This window comes from Dicentrarchus labrax, unplaced genomic scaffold (assembly GCF_905237075.1).
Source record: "Dicentrarchus labrax unplaced genomic scaffold, dlabrax2021, whole genome shotgun sequence".
Classification (NCBI taxonomy): Eukaryota; Metazoa; Chordata; class Actinopteri; family Moronidae; genus Dicentrarchus; species Dicentrarchus labrax.
In genome coordinates, this window is record NW_026136701.1 from 22,636,932 (window position 1) to 22,658,814 (window position 21,883).

Genomic DNA, 21,883 nt, shown 5'->3' on the forward strand with positions numbered 1-21,883 from the left:
ATACGCACAAGGACACCTTGTTGGGTATTAAAGCTATATTTTAAATGACACAATATATGGTAGGCTATAAACATACATCTCACAGCCGGCCACATTTCCATGGCACCCATAAACTAAATAACACCCTGTTGGTTATTGCTGTCATAATCTAAATGAGGCACTATAGCACCCGTAAATGCGTGAATCCCACAAGAGACAGGAATTAATGAAGGGTCACAGCTAAAATGTCCCTGAGAGTTCATAAAACTGTAAAATTAAAAACGAGGGCGCAAAAAGAAACCTGCAAGGATCATGAGTTCCCTTTTTATGGATTTCTTCTTTGGTACATTTTTAATTTGTTGTGTTGTGAATACAGTGTTGTCCCATGTGGGCAAGCATACATTATGCACAACGGCGTATAACATGCAGTACATTCAACTGAGGCCTGTGGCGGGAGAATATTGATTGGAAAACAACATACAATGCAACATAAAGCAGCTTAAAATGATGGAAACATGCAAGCAGCACCAGAAGAAAACACAAACTCCATACAAACCAGCCTGTCAATAAAAAATGTAACTGCCAGTTTCATACAACCTCAAGAGTTAAAGGATAAATGAATGTTTTTATGAAGTGTTCACAGTTTAACAAAGCAAAAAGAAACTTTTCTATAATAGAAACACATATATTCCCTTTAACTGTGTTCGATTTAGATTCAGTCCTCATCCTCTAGCTCCTACTTACAGCTCAGTTCGATCCGGATGAAATCTTTGATGCCCAGGTTTTCCAGGAACACACCAGACGAGGCTGTGGTTTTAAACAGGAAGGAGATATCTGCGCTCAGTTCTCCGTGGAAGGTGGGGAAGTGGAGGTATGACGTCTCCTTGTCGAAAAACGCAGCGTTCCAGAAGTTCTCTGAGAAACATGTCAAACACTCGCCGTCAAGATTTTTTATATGGAAATCACGTAGCAAACAAATGAGGCAACCTGTTAAGTTAATTAGGGAATTTGCGATTTAAACAGGTAATTAGAAACTGCAATTATGAAATAATTTAAGAGGAAAGACAGAATGTTCACTTTGATTGGTAAACAACAACAAATAATGCTTAGTCAGGTTACCAGCTGTATTAAAATCCTTAAGGACTCCTAGGGTTTTATATGATTTAGCTTTTGATTATTGTTTTTTCCCCATTCACACATTACTAAAAATGAATAGTTCGATATTTTATACACATTTTAAATAAACAAGATATAACATATTAATTCATGAACTTAAGAGATGTTTGAAAGCTGCTTTTTTTTTAACCATTTACCTTTAGACAGAGCCAGGCTACTGTTAGCCCTCTGTTTCCAGTCTTTCTGTTATGCTAAGCTAATCAGCTGCTGGCAGTAGCTTCACAACATCAACCGTCTCATTTCACTTTCCACCAAAAGAGCAAATAAAATGTGATTAACTATTATTTTATAAGAATTTCTTGGCCAGAAGTAACTGAATTAGAAAGTTACGATGTGGTGAAAACTGAAGACTGATTTGTTCGATTAGGATTTAGTTTTTCGTTTGACCGAAGCTCTTATATCAGCCATGCAACAGTGATTTCCATAATAGGAAGATTTCTGTCATCTTATTATCATGTGTAACTAGGCAACTGGAGAACTGGACCGGACTTACTGTCTCCATGACAACGCAGTGGTCCCACCCTATAGGCGGCCTCTGACCCCGGCCTCTGGATGTCACCCAGCACCAGAGACTTGACTGGGAGGCTCTCCTTATGGGTGAGCAGGCCAGAGTCTTCAGTCCTGCGGGCAAAAAAGAAGAGAAGGGGGAAGGTGGTGAGCAGGTGAGGTGATGGAGGATGATGGTGGAGAAGTTCAACAAAAAGCAGGAGGAGAGGCAAAGCAAAAAGAAAGATAGATGAGACCAAAGAAAAAAGTAGAGAAGGAGGGAGGAAGATCAACAGAATATTAATATGTGGAAGAAGAAAGGTTGATGTGGATAATCAACATAACTCACAAACATCAAACTATGATATTTTGCATACATAGAGTTATTGGTGTGTTTGTTTTTAATGTTACATCACCCTTGTGACAATATTACACGTCGTAACTAGCTGATGTAAACATTGCAGCGTGTAGGTGCAATCTCTTGGGGACCTATTTATTCCAAAACTGAATTATACCCATGCTGAGAGTCAAAATCCATCCCTGGCACTTTTTGGAACAGCTCCCAAAACAAGACACCTCCTGTCCATTTACGCCCACGTGGAGCTTTATGCACTTAAGATAATCCGCCTGTTAGCCTTGTTGCTGAGGAAAGTTGTGTATAAAAATACATCCAGAGGACTGGAAGGACTGGAAACGAGGAGTGTACACAGCACTTTGTGAGTCTGATGAAATATTGAAGAGCAGCAGTGGTAGCTCCGGTCTGTAAAAATAGAGCCGGTGTTGCACAGTTAGGACTGGGAAATGATGGAAGGAAGGAGGCAAAGGTAGGATTGCCTACAACATGAGGAAAGGTTAAAACTGTTATGTATTTTTTTTGCTCTGCTCAATTTATCCCAGACAATTTTTTGTTTGCTTAACCGCCAAAGTTACAAGTCAAACTGGGACAGTTTGCTAAAAATGTCTGTTGGTATACAGTCATCAGTCAGATGTAGCATCCTATAAAAAGGTGAAAAAAGACTACTTCTCAATTAGGGATTCACGATATGGTATAAACATAATATTGCGATTGTTCTGACAGATATTGAGATATATAGATATGATTTACAATTATTGTGGGAATAATGTTTTCATCACAGATTTAATTTTCAAACAAAAAAAAACTTTTTGGGAGGGTCTGTACCAAACTTTCAACAAGAGCACAACAGTTCTTCATTTTAATGTTATTTTGTCACACAGTTTACCTTAATTAAAACATAGCAATTCTTGCGATTTGCATATTGATTTTACAATTTGCATATTGTACTTGGCCATATTGCGATATTAATATTCATATCATCTCCAGATCTGCAGCACCAACAGCGTCCAACACCCATCAGGGGAATTTCTTATTCTGGCCTTATATTAGGGGTTGCCACTGCATGCAAGTAATACATTAATGATGAGGTCTAACTGCAACAAATGTCTCTTCCTATACCTCTTCAACATGTTCTTTTTAATGAATATGGTAAATGTATAAGGCAGATTGGATACAAATGTTCAAAATGAGAAGAAACAGAGCATTTAGACTTTCTGTCACACTCTACTCTGAAACAGCCTTTACTTTGTGACTATAAGAGAAAAATACATAAGAACATGTATGTGTTCATTCATTTCAGTACCACTCCACTCGGTCGGCATCGCAGTTGCAGTAGTGTTGTGGGTCCAAACAGTCGCCCTGCAGCCCGCAGGCACACTGTTGGCTGCCCGGTTGAGCTCCACCCCAATAAGTCTGGACATGACCACGACCGGGACCTCCGAGCCACCAGCTTAATGGCGAGCCCTCTGAAACACACATACAACCAACAACAACTGATGTTTATGCCATATAAGAGAGAAATATTTGGTTCAGTTAGATTCTGCCTTTTACACCAGAGTCTTACTTTTTTGTTTAACAGTGTGAACTGTGTGTTTTCTCTCTTTATTCTCACACAAAAGCACTTTTTGGAAAATAAACATTACAGTATCCCAAATGTTTCCAACAATGTTCAAAACCAGGGAAATCTTATTTTTTTTGTTTCACCGCTGGCCTGTCAATGCCTCAGTGTTGTTGTCATAAATTGACTTTTTACCCAGTTTTCAGCCAGATTTGTACACTACACTTTTTAGATCTTGGTCGTTTAAAGGAAAGGATAAAGGATTGCAGTCACCCAACGCCTGGATCTTAAGTTATCAGAAAAACATGCTGAATTAATGTTAGCAGCAGCTCGGCTAGCAGACCATCCAGGACATTGTTTGTCAGCATCGGAGAAACACAGATTTTTAAGGTGAATCTGCTTTATTCAGTGTTTTAATCACCGGGTCAGTTTATTTTGGAGAGGAGGAGGCCTGCGCTGATAATTTGGCTCCGGTAAAAAAAAAAACGCCACCGTAGTTCGTCCTACACACTTGGAAGGCTGAGCTGTATTCAAAAGTGTTCAATTTCCACTAGATGCCACTTAATCCTACACACCTTTAATGGACATCATACGATCTGATACTGAAACAGCACATACACATTAAGCATTCAGCGATGAAACACAAAAACAAATACATGATTCCTTTTTGTTGTAGTGTTGATTTCTCTTCACTTCCCCTGGGAAAGCTATGAGTATATCTTGGCTCTTACAATCAAACTGAAAACACTCAAGTAAGTAAGAAGTAAGAATGTCTTCTATTGATATGAAAACATTGTGAGTTAGGGTCAGGAAAGGTCCCTCCATTCCCTCATTCCAAAAAATCAATGATATCCATCTATGTTGCTTTTATTTCATCTATTTTACTGGAACTTCTGCACAACAACACCACAGCTATAAAGACTGCTTTTGCATTGTTGCTCTGGGTATATGTAGGTTACTGCTCTTTTCTTGTCATGTTGATGTACAGACTGAAGCTTTTTCAACAATAACACTTTGTAAGCCACTTTAAAAGTATTTACTAAATGTCAAGAAAGTAAAACATCCATCCACATGTGCCCTCCCCTTCTCTGTTTTCAGTTTGTCTGCTTTTCCTGTCTTGTTTTCTCTCTCTCTCTCTCTCTCTCTCTCTCTCTCTCTCTCTCTTTACTGCAACCAGACTCTCTGAGGAGTATAATTAACAAGATAAATGTTGAATTTATGTTTGTATAATGATAATCATGAACAGTTTACTGCTCACTTTCTCACAGCCATTATTACCACACGTAAAGTAGTATAAACATTGCTCTTGGTTGTTGACGCTGACTCTCAGCATCATGGTCAAATTACCAGTACAACCACACAAGAAAAACACAGACAAACTAATTGGACTCATTCTAAAAGAAGGAGACATTTAAACAAATCGTACACGATCCATTCTTCTGGCTCACTGGTAGATACGAGAAAAAAAAACCTTAGAGCTTGATTAAGTTTGCAGCAATGAGCATAACAGTCATTTTGTTTTGTCTGGTAGAGCGAGGAAGATGTGTGGCGCCACAGGGAGTTAGATTGTTTTCTCCAGAGCTTTTGGTTTCCTTTTTTACATAATGATATATGCCACATAACTCACTATGATAAAATTAAAGTCAAAGCAAAAAATGTAAAACAAATATCTGTATCATTCAATGGTTACAAGTCGAGTAAATCAAGTCCCTGATAGAAAGAAAAACAATATTTTACTATCTTAATGATGATCATTTGTTTTTCCCTTATTTAGTCTGAGTTAAAGCGTTGGAGGTAAATGAAACAGAGCAGATATTTCAGCAGCCTACATCAAGAATCTTCAAGTTAGAAAAGACAGCAGCTTACCCTTTCTGGTTTGAATCCCTGCAAAGAAAATTTGACAGTAAAAGAGCAAGTACCAAAGAAACAGATGCTTACCTGGAGTGTTGAGGAGGCGGGACTTCCTGCACTGGTAGGACAGTTCCTGCTCGCAGTGCTCTGATTGGCTGATGGCGGCCGATAGCTGCTCCTCTTCAGTGGAGTAGTTGAAGTGGACTAAATGCTGGTTTCTGCCTGAAGACGATCGGACTCTGGTGAGCTCTGTGTTGTTGTGCTGGATCACCATCCACGTGTTCTCCTCTGCAGATGGACAGACAGACACAAGAAAACAAACATTACCATGAAGACACTTTGTGGTCCTTGTATTTTGGCTTCTGCTTGTAAAATCAGGGAAAATCAGAACTTTCGCACCAAAAGAGTAACTTTAATCTCCTCTTTCTATTTTACTTTTGCATTATTTTTGTATAAAAGTGAAAAAAAACTACTGCACACTGTCTCACTTACTACTGGTATGTAGGTCCACGTACATTTGGCCATGTAATTAATGTGATAAACAAAGAGACTGAGAGAGAGAAAAAATCTAAAGACAGCCACAGTACCACAAAATCACTATTCAAATGTACGCAATTATGTAAATCGTGAGCACTGATACAGATGGCACGAAAGCTATACATGAAGAAAGGAGAGACAAATAAAATCAACAGAGTTCTATATCATCATGATGCTAATGATATGAAGGAACAAGACATACAGACAGGGAGGAATCTGGGAGAGCGAGATTGAACCAGATTAGGAACAGAGCGAGAGACCCTTGTAGAAAAAGGAGGATGGAAGATAAAAGTGGATCAGAGCCTGATGACAGGAGCGTCCTCATTTACAATTATGTAAATGTTAATCATGGAAAATGTTGAGTGATGATCAGAAGAAGAAGAGTGAAAGTGTGTGTGTGTGTGTGTGTGTGTGTGTGTGTGTGTGTGTGTGTGTGTGTGTGTGTGTGTCACCTGTCATGTTGCAGTAGACCAGCTGCGGTTTGATTGGTCCGCTGCCGTCCACGTCGATATAAAAATGTCCCGACGTGTTGCCGTTGTGTTTGTACGCCTCGCAGGACTGTTCGTACACAGCTTGAAGGAAAATAATGAGATCAGCTCCAGCATGAATCACATCAACATCAACATCAACACATCAGCTGGCAGACACACACAGGGGCTGTGAGGGAATGAAGATCACACACTGTGGAGGATTATGGGTAGTGCTTCATACGTATGTATCACCAGTGAATCACCGACTCATAACCAGACTGAAGACAATCATCTTAAGTTTCATTTCTGCAGTAGCGTCCCATAAAGTAAAGAATAAGAGGACAGCAATGACTGATGGGAGTACGAAGACTCAGTAAATAAAACTTTAGACCTTTATCAGCCCTGCATCTTCCTCTCTATCTCCATAAGTCTTCCTCCCTCCTCTCTCTGTCTCTCACACACACACCAGTGCATCCTCTGCAGTCAAAGTATCGAGCCCTTCGAGTCAGATCCATAAATTTCCCACACTCTGCTCACCTGTTTATCTCTCTTCTTCTCTGCAGCCAAAGGCCTTTTATTCCTCACATTCCCTCAGTGTGGTTGGAAACATCAGCAATAAAAATGAGACCAGAGATGAATCGTGTGGGAAACTCTCCTCTTTTGGTCTCGAGGATTCGTCTTGAGGGAATCGGCACAGAACCGGGAAATCTCACCTGTAAGCTCACCTCACTGTTGCAGTTTACATTTATTCATTCAGTATTTTGCAGTTTAGTCACGGCTACATTCTCACCCTCATATCACTCATATACAAACAGGTTTTATAAATATTCCACCGTGGGGGCAAAAATACTGGGCAGGCATCACATGAAGCTCACAAAGCGGTCAGTTTATTTGAAAAATGTCCCCTGTGTGCATCCAAAACAACAACCAAGAAACACTCTTTCCTTTTTTTTTGTTCTGTCTTAACTAACAATTGGCAGCAGCTACACTAAAGGGGAAAAACCTGTACAGCTGTAATCACTGAACAATATGGCTGGTAAGTGCATCTGTGATTGGCAACTCCAGAATAACACATTTTCTGCCTTTTGAAGTTTCAAACCATAAACTACGCTTCTTTTGCCACTTGGAGCTGCCAACTTGAAAAGTCTCTTAAATACATGAATGACCGAGAGAGCTGACACGTCCACCCTCTACCCTCCATCCTCCACACCAACCACCTCCCTACGTGGTACTTTGCAACCAACAGAAATCAGGCAGCAAAATACAGTTTCCCTGAAAAAGTGTTTGGCAAACAAATATAGTAGTGTATAACCTTTGTGTCATTATCAAGTGTTGATGCCCTGTCTGTTGTCACAATCTACTTTTTTATTTGATATTATGCTTATTTGGTGCATATTTCTACAGTAAACATTTAACATACAGCAATCCTGGAAGCAAAATGCTAAGGAGTACTGGTTGGTTTCTGTGATTTGAACCATATTATATATATATATATATATATATATATATATATATATATAATGCTATGTGCCATCTGCTGAGTGCTCTGTGCCTGACAGGTACATAGAGGCAACACACACAATGCAAAGAGAGTGGGAGGAACTGGTGGGTCTTTAGGGGCTAACAGCGCTCACAATTAGAGCCTCCAATGGTTCAGTCTGGCCCTACTGCCCATTGGTTACCTAAGTGCCGCTGTTTGACTGACGGGTGACTTACAGCTGTGGCAGGTCGCTCCACTGTAGCCGCTGTCAGAGCAGTTGCAGTGGAAGATGGTCCAGGACTGACTGCAGAGGCCGCCATGTTCACAGCGACTGGGAGAACACCTGAGACAGACAGAGAGAGAGAGAGAGAGAGAGAGAGAGAGAGAGAGAGAGAGAGAGAGAGAGAGAGAGAAGAAGTCAGCAAAGTTTGTCGCAAAGTTTCTCAAGGATTTTTATTTTGAGTCCCCAACAATATCTTGATAGACGTGTGCATGGGAGGAACTTGAAGGATTTATGTTTACTGTCAAGACGAGAAAAAGAGAGAGAAAACTCTATGATTATATATTCTTTCGATATACTGAGACAGCAGAATTTAAAAATCCATTTGCTTGTTTTGGCAGCTTGAATATTTGGAAACAATTCTGCAGATTTTACTGCCAAAAACCTTTCAAAGGGGACAAAAGCAGTCGATGGCAATAAACACCTTTCATCCGTTGTTGTCGAGAGGTACACTTTCTTTTGTTAGTTTGTTTGAAAAAGCAGCTGAAGCATCTTTTATGTTTTAGCTGAGTCGTTTATCTTACAGGCTCGGTGTGTTTGTGGATGCACTGAAAGGACGAACTGTCAGGCCTTGACCTTTTGGGGTTACTTTATAAATGATATACCACAGATTGCCAAACAATCCTATCAAACTCACCATGCTCGCGAAAAAAGTGTGTGCTTGAAGCAAATTTTCAAAATGAGTTTGTTACATAAAGCTTTTTTCCTTACATGGACAGAAAGCATTTCAAATTATGTTTACCCAAGCATGTTATTCGTTTCGTGGCCAAATGTGTGTAGGAGTATCAGGAAAAATGTAACTAGTGGAAAGAGAAAATATTTCATTTTTAACATTTGAAGGAGGTCATATTTTCCATTGAGGCAACGTGTTGTGGGAGGTTGTTGAATTGTATAAAAAATCTCTGAAACATTTTGTCAGTTTGTCTAATGCTGAAGAATCATTCAGTAGATGTTATCAAGAGAAAACTTTTCTTCAGAAACATTAAACATATCTTGGCTTTTTTTAAAATAAGAGTACACAAACTGAAGTTTCCATCCTCTTTCTAGAAAAGATGTTTCAGGGACTTTTAAATGAATCAGTCTGTCAAATTCTGTGAATCAGTCAAATATTGCCCAAAATCAAGATAAATGGATCAGTGTGGGATTTTTTGAAAACCTTCCTTCTGGACTTTGGACAAAGAACTTATACATTATAAACAGTCCACTGTTACTCTGACCTTTTTTAGATCTGATTGTTAATATTTGTTGCTATATATTGTTTGCTTACGTTTCTCCAAACCTCTTTCAAATTGACAAGACAGAAGTCGACCTCTGATCAAGCTCTTAGAGATCTGACTGACGTGTTTTTTCACCTAGACCAGAAATAGTCATGTTTCAGTTACACTATTTATAGCTTTTTTAGTTCTAATACTATTATTTGATGCATATTATGATAATACCATTACTGTCTTGTTCTAAAAATAAGATGCAAAAAAAATAAATATATAAATATGCAAATGGGGGTCAGGTTTTTCTCTTCTTTGATTAAACATTAAACATAGCTCTGGTCCACACTGTCACTGGGAAGTTACCTCATTCTGCTGAACTGAGAAAGAGAAAAACAAACATACAGAGATGATGAAAAAAGCTAACTAACTGTAACTTAAAGACAGTTGGATGCACGTTGCTTGGTGAGTGTTGATCCGCCTGAGAAAACGTGGTACATTAGAGCCACTCCGTCATTTGCTGAGTGTGCACTGTTGTTGACTTCTGGGCAGTTTTGATAAATATTACATTATTTTTGCAAGCTTGTGCTTGAAAATGTCTTTATATTGACCCTAACCTGACTTGGCCTCTTTTGAAACCACTACTTCTTGTTGCATCTGTCTAAGATAACAGTATTTTTACCTGCGTGTGTTGCTTTCATGACAGATTCGTTCAGCAGGGTTTGATTCACACACACACGCATAAAAAAAACATAATAACCGCTTCACTCCAATCCCATGTCATCATTTCTCAGTTCTACCTCTGTGAGTGTGTACAGTGTGTTTGCGTGTTTGTATATGGGGAGCTGGAAGTCTGCATGCTTCTGTAATATTAAGGAATACATTTTTTTAAATACTAAACGTGAATGTATGTGACAGTGTTTGAGTGTGTGTTTGCCCAAACCCACGCAGGAATATACAGGAAGAGAAAATAGATGACTGTACAGAACCTGTGCGTCTGCAACCTCCCCTGCATTTAGATAAAAGCCCTGACTCAGCAGCCTGTCAGCCTGCTACAGTGTGAATTTTATCTCCATTAATCTCAATACTGCTTTGATCTGAAAGGAGCTAGTTAGTATTCCCATTAAATATTAACCTAAACTGCCTGTTGCTGTCTCATTTTTTGATGTTGGAGTTTGAAGTGTGAGTAGTGAAATCTATCTGTTAGAAACATTACTGATATAATTATTTATATATTATATTATTCCCGACGTGGTGTTCTTCTTTTCTATTTCTTTGTTCAACCGTGGTGATGATAAAAATGGGGACAGATATAAAGAAGCTGCATCCTCTTTTGATAAAACGGCAGTCACAACAATGTTTACCACACAGAAAAATAATATGAGAAATAAAGACGCCAAACCGCCCACCACTCCCCATCCATTCCCACCCGCACACATATATCATGAAAACATAACATTGTTAGGTTCTGAAAACCAGTTTCAGAGACAAAACAATACAGTGTTAAAGATGGATAACATCCATTGAAATGTCATTCACAGGAACACAGCATTCATACTGAGCTCTAAGGCGCCTATAAACACTAACTTTAAACACTAACTCAGGGTCCCATCAGCCCACTATCCCACAGCACCTTCTAATCCATGTGGTCAACTGAGCCCGACACTTTAACTTCCGTCACACAGTGAGAACATTGGTGCTGGTACTGGAGAGAACCCATTCCTATCTTCCTACAGACTGTGCACCATGCTTTTGTTAACAGTGCATAGAGTCAGGTGTGTGTTGTAAAATCCACAGCCCTTATCCACATTCCAACATTACACTGTGTACAGAACAGAGAGAAGAGAAACATTCCTCTTCAGCCCTTAAAAGTTCCCCAGGCTCGAATAGAAGAAGAATAAGAAGAAAGAGAAGAGGTTGGAGAGCGAATACAAAAGCTTTCATAAAGTCAGAAGAGTTTGAGTCCTTATGCTGTCAATGAAAAGACAATTATCAATCTGAAAAAGTAAATAAATTACTGTTGACAGTAATGAATGACACTTAACTCATATTTTTCTTGTGTGTGATTTTCTAACTTTTTTTTTTTTTACGAGGTGACCTAAAATAAGCAGGCAGGTTTGATATAACACAAGGAGTTGAACTGATGTTGCAGAGGGTCCCTGTGGGTTTGAGCTCCATTTGTGCTGTTAATGGAGTGTTTGCTTTGGCTAATAATACTCTTTGCTACAGGCAACAGTCATAAAACACACACACACACATACACACAGCTGTAGATATAATAACCTGCTTTGAAGTATGACCACCGCATTGAAGCTGTGTGAGTCCATTTTCCACCTGACTTTACAGTACAATATATCCCGTGGGCCCAAAATTCAATCAGCAGGATTACAGTGAGAGAGAGAGAGAGAGAGAGAGAGAGAGAGAGAGAGAGGGAGAGAGGGAGAGAGAGAGAGAGAGAGAGAGAGAGAGAGAGAGAGAGAGAGAGTAGATGTGGTAGATGTTTTTTTCTCTTTTTCCAGCAAAACAGGATTTATTGTTTTGTTTCAGTGAGTAGTCAGATATGTGCAGGAACTGTATTCTGCTGAATAATAATCTGACAGGAAGACATTTAATTAAAATCACTCAAGCAGATTCTCCTTATCTGGCAAAGATACGTGGTTGGTTCAATATTTGTGTGTATGTTGGTGTTTACATCCAGTTTACTGTGTGTGTGTGTGTGCTATGCCCTAGAGGGGGGTTTATAATTGCTGTAATTGTCTTATTAATTGTGCTCCTATTTGGCGTGACACCAAAACAGCAAACGATTTGCTCCATGCTCCCTCCCTCCCTCATCTCTCTCTCTCTCTCTCTCTCTCTCTCTCTCTCTCTCTCTCTCTCTCTCTCACCTCCCGAGTTTGAAGTTACTGCTCTAAACCTGCATTGTCACTGATAATATGCGTGTTTAAACTTTGGTTTACTTTGAAAATATTCATCATGAAATCCAAAATTGCTCTAAGTTCAATTAATTTCAGTTCAGCTTATGGTTATACAATCTAAACCCACCTATTATTAAACACACCTTAATCTCTCTTTATGTCGAGGCTTCATTAGAAATGACATTTATATGATGTAAGTTGACATTTTTTATTTTTTTTATTGCTGATGTACTTTGGCTCTGTGTGTCTATCAAAGACACAAAAGAACTTAAACTTGAAAAGTGGAAGACAACAACAGGGCTGTAACAACATGGACGTGGACGTCTAAACATTACACTGACATGAGATTGTTGAACATCTCTTTTCAAAATCATGCTCATTAGTCTGCGGCCTCCACTTGACTGACTGGTAGTGCACCGGGTTCTAGGTAGGAATAGAAACAGACAACTGTAACACATTGGAGACCCTCTGAGTGTGTGTGCATGATTCTTTGTTTGTGTATTTGTTTGTGTCTGGGATGGTTTCTCTCTAAAATGCCACCCAGTTTCACCCCACAAATATCTAGCTCTTCCAGCAAAGAAAATTGAATTTCAAATCAACAAAAAGTTTCCTCTCAAAAAATGTAAGATGATCAAACAATCAAGGCCAGAAGACACATTTCTGCTTAAGAACCAATCAGACTCACTACTGTTTGACAGAACAACAACACTGCTATTGCTCTCTGTCAAATTACCTTTCTGTGTTTTTTGTTTTACCACAACACGCCTTGGTGCACTGTTTATTAAATTCTGCCTGGAAGCTGCAGGAGAAGGAATTTTCACCAGTTTTCTGTCGACATGTGATATCCAAAAAGGTAAAAGACAAAGAAGATGTTGACTTGTTAAATGATACATTGCAAAACAAGACCTAATATAATAGTATGATTCTGTATATAAGTAAATTGTGCCTTATTTTCTTTCAACCACCACTCATGATGACAAGGACTATGACCAACAAGATTTGTTTATCCTCTGCTGACAACACCAGCAAAAGCATGCCTTATATATGGATCTCTACCATGTATTCTCACTATTATGTCTGGGGTCATTGGACATAATATCTGGGGATATACTGACTTTATCCTTGTACTCCTGGATATATTTCAGCAAACAGCAGCAGATCTATACTTTATCAGGATTGTTTTGTGGCCTTTGAAGTGGCTGCTTCTCATCCCACCAGGATGGCCGAGTGGTTAAGGTGTTGGACTTCAGATCCAATGTTAATTAAGACACCTCTTAGAAAAAATGTTCCAATGCTCTTGATAAATGCCTTGAACAACAGCCTGTATTCTGTCTTTACATTATTGCTTTTTTGCTGGCAAAAAGAAACAGCAGAAGTCACCAGGATGGCCGAGTGGTTAAGGCGTTGGACTTAAGATCCAATGGGCAATAGCCCTCGTGGGTTCGAACCCCACTCCTGGTATTTGGGAACACAAGAGTATCTTTGAAATGAAAGGTACATTGTGGAGTTTTAGAATCCAAGAACTGCTCCTTGTGTTCTGCAAAAAGTGCCATTTGTGTAACGGGCATGCGTTGTGCTGTAATTGCCAGTGATTGGTCTCCAATTCCTTGGCTCATATTGACCTCCTTAAGGTCGGCACAGTTTGTGATTGTTATGAAACTTTCTTTTAAAAATATACTCGGATGGACAAATGAGATCAACATCCATCATCATCATCATCCTTGACAAATGTGCCTTTGACCTTTCACACTCAGCATTTCATGTGATTGATTGATTAAATCAGAATGCCGTTAAGACACCTCTTAGAAAAAATTGTATTACAAAAGGATATTTTTTTCACGTGACGTCACATGGCTATGTTTCCAATGAGAGTGTGCATTGTTTTTCACGTCATGTATTCCTGACAAAAGGCTCATTTGATATAAACTGCAACTCCCCTGGAGGGAAAGTGGATGAAATCATGAGGTAGTGACAAAAAGCTGCAGTCAAGTCTGACAAGTTCCAGAAGACAGAGAATATACAGGAAGACACAGTAATCTTTAAACCACACAAAATATGTTTATTAACTCCATGAGCCTAATAGCCTAGAATCTAGCGATAAATATTACAATTACACAGACAATTAGGGTTTTCTACAAAATGTGGTGTTTATGAGCCAGTCAGGTATTTGAGCAGGCAACAGCCAGGCACTGGGTCTTGCTGTTGGTATAGAGCAGCTCCAGTGCCTGGCTCTAAAAACTGTGTAACTTGTGAGATTATAGTCGGACACAAATCTAAATGCCATGTGGCATTGCATCGGTTCTGTGCTGGCCTGGCTCAGAAACCTAACATGCATATTTTTAAGAAGCCATTGATAAAGAAGTCCGTAACTAGTGCCAGCTGACCTCAACACCTTTAGAAAAACCTCTGCATATCACCAGGATGGCCAAGTGGTTAAGGCGTTGCCCTCAAGATGCAATGGACACTAGTCCTCGTGGGTTCTAATCCCACTCCTGCTATATGCTCTTTAATAAAAGGGAATAACTTTGAAGTAATGCCGATCTATAATACAACAGAGGTAGTAGCAAAGCAGAAAAAGTGATTTATGTACTGCCAAGCATGATCAACAACTAGGGCAATGTCTGTTTCCATACTCTGATTGAATTTGTATTCATATGCAAAGGTACTGTGTTTTGGTGCTCTTGACTAACATGTAGGGAAGACAACAACAGAGAATTCCCTCATCACATTCAGACTTTGCCAATGAAGTGAAAAAGCAAAAGTCACAGTTTCAAGTATGTATTCTATTCCTCTCTTTATCTTAACAAGGTTGGTTTTTTGACGTGTGAAAATTTTGGCTCCACTCACCAGGATGGTGGCACTTAAGATGCAATGGACGAGAGTTCTCATTTATCCTCAACAAAAAAAAAAGACACACAATCAATGCCTGATCTGGAAATCGACATCAGCAAATTTAATCGTATATCCCCACAAAATAGGTCAAGCTGGAAGCTTTGTGGCATTATTCCTTCTTAGTTCATACTTTGGATTTCTATTAAATACAACATAGCTAATATAATAGCTTTCTTCATGTTGGACTCACCCTCAAAGGTCAGCACTGTCAAACTTCCCACAAGCAAATACACAGATCATGGTAAATGGTAAATGGACTGTACTTGTATAGCACCTTTCTAGTCTCCCGACCAATCAAAGCACTTTACACTACATGCCACATTCACCCATTTACATACCTTCATACACTGATGGCAGCAGCTGCCATGCAAGGTGCCAACTGCTCATCAGAAACAGAAACATTCATACACCATCAGGAGCAATTAGGGGTTCAGTATCTGGCTCAAGGACACTTCGACATACAACGTGGAACAAACGGCCAACCTTCTTAATAGTGGACAACCCACTCTACCTCCATTCCCCTTGGCAACTGAAAATTGTCCAAAATGGATTAAATAAATAAATGCTGGTGTGATAAAGCTCTACGGCCTCTGCAGAATACCAGGGGAGAGTTACATGAGACATAATAGCAAAACAACAAAAATATACCTTAACAAATATCATAAATTTTTTTTGGGAAACGGACCTGTCCATGATTCCACACATGTCGATCTGCAGGTTGCTGTAGATTCCCAGCTCCTTTTGCTGCACCATGATCAGGTCCACGTTCTTGTTGTCCAGAGTTAGTAGACGCATGCAGCCCTGGAAGACATTAAAGGGGTTTCTGCATTCCTGCCTGTCGTCTTCAGTGGGACAACCTGAAAAGAAAGTCCACATGAGAGTCATTATCCAATCAAATGATATGGTCATAAAATAATTTCTCCATTAGTTGCCACAAACACAATTGTAAACACAATTTCTTTCAACTATTTTATCTGATCCACTCTTACCACCAAAGAAGAGGTGTCTTTCTATGGTGACAGGAGGTGAGGGGCTGGCTTGGGCACTGCCTCCCTCCTCTTTATCCACCGTGATGCTCAGACGACCTCGTCTGGAGTTCAGCTCCACCGAATGCCACTGGCCGTCATTTAAAGCGGAACCTGGGGAACAAATACCCATTAACACGCACTGCTGAAAATGAGATTTTTTCCCTCATGTATTCATGCACATCAAGCCGTTAAGACCTGCAGCAAATGTTGGCGGTGCAAGAGTTTTTTCCAAGGCTGAAGCCAGGCATGAGCACTGATGTCGTAATGACCAAATTAGATATCCTCGTATCCCCCAAAGACCTGCCAAACATGCACCACTACGACTATTTTGAAACAGCTTGAAAATTATATTGTGCTCACACTGAAACAGTACTTAGAAGAATATTATCAGACAAGACTAAAAAACTATTTAGGAGATGAGTAAAGATTGCTTGCTGGTGGGTAGACGTAGTACCAATGGATTGCAAAAAAACACAGGCGTATACTTTACTTCCTGCATCCTCTGTGTGATTGACTTGCGACAAGTATTCGCAGGGCTGTGCCTGCCTTGTGAATCTGTATGTTGTTCAGAATTGAGGAAATAGATCAATACCTCATTATCTCCTCTGTTCTTCTTACTGTCAATACTTTGCTCAAGAACACACCCCATTCATTTGGTAGTGCCATTGGCTGCACAACAATATGTCAGATTGATGTGGACGGGTGAGCAGAGCTTTGGCAATAAGGATAATATGATAGATCACAAGGTAAATATTGGACTTTTGAAGTAAATGCAACTATTAGAGACTTTGTTAAAGAGTGTTTTTTGTTAGTTCAAACCTTAGACTGTATACAAAGATAGAGAATGCATCTTCACTTCCTCCCACTGTATAAAATATGGGCACTGCCATCTTGCACTGGTGACATTACTTGGAGACAGAGTCTGCACAGTAATGATCGGGGTTGGAGCCGTGGTATCGAGATCCCACTCACACACCCAGCCGACTCGATTGCCAGCAGGTCCAAGCTGTCAGTCATGACATGAAGCCCCCTTTTTATAGCATCAAATAACTTATTTAAACTGAACAAATGAACATGTTCTTATATCAGCACACTAAGAACTACCTAAAATGACAGGAACCATCTTTGGAACAAATTTATTATTCAGGTGTTTTGGCTTCACTTTTGGAGAGCTCTTTACATACACTCAAAAGTTTAGAATCGAACATTTGCTTAAACCTCTCCCTGTACTGCAATTGTCCAATAACAGCATGGCAACCGTAACTCACAACGGCAAGCCTGTCAAGCGTTGGATTTTTCCACATACTGAAGCTGTGTGCATGGGGCTTTAGTGGCATTACTTTTAAAGAATTTTTAAAGTTGTATCTGTTTTGTATGTCATTCACATATGGGTTGACACAGTAATGACTCAATATCCATAAAGAGTTACCACTAACGTATCTGTTGGTGGTTAGAAGTGGATCTGAAGCTGTAAGCGTTGAGGGTTTGGGTTCAGACTGACCTGCAGTGAGTTCCAGCAGCGTCCTGCCAGCTTTATGGATCTGTAGCCGGAGTCTGGCCTCACTCAGGTACAGCCAGACCACGCCCCCTTCTTGAGGCAAGGCAAAGGTGACCAGAAGCCCCGCCTTGTTCCACGTCCTGAACTGAAACCCCATGGACACGCCCGCCGAGGTGGACGCCATCGTCCCTGGCAACTTGAGGAAGCTCTGGGGGCCGGTGAACGTCACGGCGATGGAAACTGGCTCAGCACAAGAGAAGGTCACATTGCCCTGAGAAAGAAACATGCAGAGTGGAGAGAGAGAGAGAGGGGAGGGACAGAAAAACTGATTACTAGAGAGATAAAACAACATAAAACATGAATATTAATCAGTTGCAGAGGGCGTGTCGATGTGACCTCTGTCACAATGATCTCATCAGCAAGTCTCCTTAAAGAGGACACTGGTATTACCATAATGATAACAGCAAGGCTTAGAATAAGATTAGGAAAGCAAACTGAAAATACCAAAGTCACCCAGCTTGGAGGTAAAAGAGATAAAGAATGAAAATGAAAGAAAGAGAGCATACAGTAAGCCCAGTACTATAATATCTTGACATCTCTGTTACAGTCTATTGTTTTGAGTAGTGGTAATGACACCAGGTCCATTTCAAAGGCTGCAGCAGCAATATATTATAGTCCCGGCTCTCTGCTGGGAATATCAGTCTGCTATCTTTATAATGCTCCGGAAACACAGATGACATCTAAAAGCCCTTTGTGGTGCAGTTAAAGTGATGTACAATAATTTATGTTGGAGTGGGCTGTGCTACTGTACAACACAAGGTAGAAAGTTACCTTAAATACCCTCAAAACTCTCAGGACAACCGCACTGATACATTAGTCCTCTTTCACCCACCCTCTTATTTTCATTGTATTAATGCCCCCTCACAGTGCCATATGAAGCACCATTTATTCTCTGTATTAAATTTGACCATAACTTTGTGACTAGTACCTTAAGAGCCACAGTACCAACATAAAATTGCCTTTATTACATCTTCAGTCATGCATGTGAAATCGCTGTACCTCTTCACCAAGTATTCATGTTGGTTTTTTTTAGTTGCTTGAGCCTTTAGTATAACGAGAGAGCATTTATTACTCCCTGCAGAAATGCTTCACAGCCTCTCTCTGAGGAGTTTGCTCCACTCATCATGAATATCTGAATGTCCTAATGGCCAAGATGAGAAGGCATTAGTAAGAGTCTAACCACCATCTACATTCCTTTGTCCCTGCTTCATTTAGCACCAGCAGTATCCAGAACAACCAGTATCTGCACTGCCTGAGTGGTAAAGCCAGTTTTTTACCACTAAAATTGAATCCCAATGGGGACAAAGGGAATGTCACACATACATACACACAAAAACACACACCCACACACAGAAGGGGAATGCACACAAGGGTGACCAATAAAAACAACTGAAAAAAACAAAAAAAGAATAATCCTGTTACTTAAAAAAAATAAAACATAAGCAAGAAGAACACTCAAAGATATACATGCTGGTCCGTGGTTATGTATTCACTGTGTTGAATAGTTAGTCACAAAGTCACTAAAAACACCAAGCAGAATATTTCATCAGTGTTTGATTGACCAAAAGGAATTTATGGAGGTAGTTTGGCATATCTTGGTTTCAGTGGCCCTTGAGCCTGGAAGTCCAGAGTGTCAGAAGAACTTTACAGTAAAAACACAAAGCTACAGATGAAGGACACAGACATCACATCACTTTAAGACCTCAGCAGAGACTACTGTGCTTTACTATTGTCCGCACATTGAGTATGTACCGAAATGTGTTACTATCATTGTGTGATCTGGAACATATCAGTGACTATTTTCCACTTCCCTTACTTTCATTACTGTTTCACCCAGTTCAGCAGCATTAGAGTTATTATGTGATGTGTATTTACATTATATTATCACCATCATTTAGGGTTTATGGGAATTCTTTCAGGTCACTTGTGGTTCCTGCTTTTATCATCATTATTTTAACCTCACTACAGTTTCCTATTTTGTTGGCTAATCTTCCATTACCATGTTGCGAGCTGTAAGCTCAGTTGCAGGAAGCAGTAGTTACCAGAAAATTAACTTATTGGTCTTTCTGTTAATAATTGTTTAAATAACTTACCATTACAGTAACTCGGTGGTCTTTGTGTTTTACTAGTTCTATCAGGTTGAGGCCGTTGTACAGAAGGTTTTCCAGACAGCCATGGAAGTTCCTCTTGGAGGCAACTGTTTCCTGAGAATCGGGGCTTTGGACTGCTCCTACCCTCAGCTGTAATGTAGACAAAAAATAGAGACACATACAGGGCGTTGCATGCACATTTAGTAATAGAAATGTGTCATAATTAAACATTTAGTTCTTGTACAGTTTCTGATATCATATAAAGTGCAGGGTGCATTTGGATTACACAATAACGTATTTTCCTGTGTGTGTTTTATCCCACCTGTTTGATGTCCCAGTGGCTGAACTCTGCAGGGATTTGAACCCTCTCTGTGTGTTTGTCCACAGTGAGGTTGAGGTGAGAGCTTCGCCGCTCCACCGCTATATAGTGCCAATGCTGATCATCCAACAGGCTGCCAAGAGAAGCAAGACGCCGGGGTTCAGAGGATGAACCTGGAAGAGAAGATGATGAGGAGAGATTAGTTATCAGGAAGCGGTGACAAGAGGGAGTAAAAAATGGGATCTCAGTGTGAAGATGCATTAGTTGCATCAGATGACCTGGTGTGAAGAGAAGTGAACACCAGGCTAATAAAAGCTTCTTTATTGTGATTAGAATTGTAATTTTCTCAGTGTCCCACAGAGGGGAGCACACCAAGGTCAGCCTGCCTCATCTCATTAAGAACTATAGAATATTCGTATAGTAGAATCTGAGTGTTGAAGCCAAATATGTGATCATCCCAAATATCTCAGCAGAGGAAACATGGTGAGACATCATTAATGATGGATGAGCACCAGCAGGTCCAAATTAGTGGATCCATTTCTGCAACCCCCAAAGTACTGGAAGAGAAACTTTATATTTCTGCTGAGAGAAGGAACTGTAGAAAAAGCTGAATACAGTCGGCCATTAAAAATGTATTAGATATTCTTTAGGGAGAGGCAATTCCAACTTCAAAGAGAGAAACGGAGACAGTTTGAAACATGATGGACAAATGTATTTTTGATATTTCAGCCTAATTTGTGAGATGATTCGACTTCAGCTTTGATGAGAAAAACTGCTTCATCCAGAGAGAGAAAGTTAGGATGTGGACCTCATGATACAGACAAAGTCTGTCCTCTCAACACAGTTTGTGATGAGTTATTTGATGACAGTCTGGATGAGTGGAAAAGAGACAGTGAAATCAATATGAGTGGAACAATGGCAAGACTTAAAAACAAATAAAATGTTGTTGAAGGTAGAGAAAAGACAGACAGGACGTTATGACAGAGGGTTTCATTGAATGGATGATTTGATAACCGGCTAAATTGTTGGAAAGAGAGAGCATGGATCAATATGAGAGGTCTGAGGGGGCAAACAAATAGAAAATGAACTGATATTAATATATATAGCCCTATCTTTTCTTTTTTGGTCGCATTGGTCTTTATTTTCTTTTATCTTGTATTGAGGTCATCAGAGAGATTATTTTTTGGACAAATCCGGTGAAAGAAATCTTGGTGTGGAATTTAAAAAAAAGCCAAAGTGTTAGTAAGCCCTTGAGCAAGATTGTGACATGAATTGTAACAGGGGGTCACCAAAAATCAATAGGTTACTTCCTGATGGAATCATGAATGTGCACTGAAAATATTAACAAGCAACGGGTCAGCAGATATGAAAATTTGAAATATCAGGGTGATGGTAGCACAGAGGAAAGGTCATGAGGGTCTAAAAAAATCATTAAACACATTTTTCATCTTTGGAGAATGTGCAGAATACATTTTAATGTGGTTTGTTTTTCAGGTTGGACATATTAGCTCACATTAAGTATTCGGAGCTCTACAAAAGCCCAGAAAATCAGACTGTGGTTGTGAATCTGTATGAGACTGTATGAGAAACGTCTGATGCTGGAGAGGAGCAAGCATGGTTAGCAAATTCTTTGCATAAATAACAGATATAAAAAACAGCTAATAATAACTGCAGCAGTTTTAATGTCGAGGAGGGTTGGAGTGG

General features: G+C 39.7%; 1 protein-coding gene and 1 non-coding gene across 3 annotated transcripts in view; one reads left to right on the forward strand and one right to left on the reverse strand.

The window, feature by feature from the left end:
• LOC127369419 (contactin-associated protein-like 4) overlaps nucleotides 1-21,883 on the reverse strand; it is a 98,007-nt gene that overhangs the window by 26,613 nt on the left and 49,511 nt on the right. For both annotated transcript variants that reach the window (XM_051410800.1, XM_051410791.1), the window contains exons 6-16: nucleotides 20,183-20,352; nucleotides 19,864-20,010; nucleotides 17,714-17,981; nucleotides 16,174-16,323; nucleotides 15,870-16,041; nucleotides 8,129-8,235; nucleotides 6,395-6,514; nucleotides 5,493-5,693; nucleotides 3,300-3,462; nucleotides 1,649-1,776; nucleotides 724-894 (exon numbers count right to left, since the gene is read on the reverse strand). In XM_051410800.1, coding sequence (XP_051266760.1) covers nucleotides 724-894; nucleotides 1,649-1,776; nucleotides 3,300-3,462; nucleotides 5,493-5,693; nucleotides 6,395-6,514; nucleotides 8,129-8,235; nucleotides 15,870-16,041; nucleotides 16,174-16,323; nucleotides 17,714-17,981; nucleotides 19,864-20,010; nucleotides 20,183-20,352 — 1,797 coding nt within the window. The remainder of the gene's footprint in view (nucleotides 1-723; nucleotides 895-1,648; nucleotides 1,777-3,299; nucleotides 3,463-5,492; nucleotides 5,694-6,394; nucleotides 6,515-8,128; nucleotides 8,236-15,869; nucleotides 16,042-16,173; nucleotides 16,324-17,713; nucleotides 17,982-19,863; nucleotides 20,011-20,182; nucleotides 20,353-21,883) is intronic.
• On the forward strand, nucleotides 13,671-13,753 carry trnal-uaa (transfer RNA leucine (anticodon UAA)). The gene has a single exon. It is a non-coding gene; the product is annotated as a tRNA-Leu (tRNA).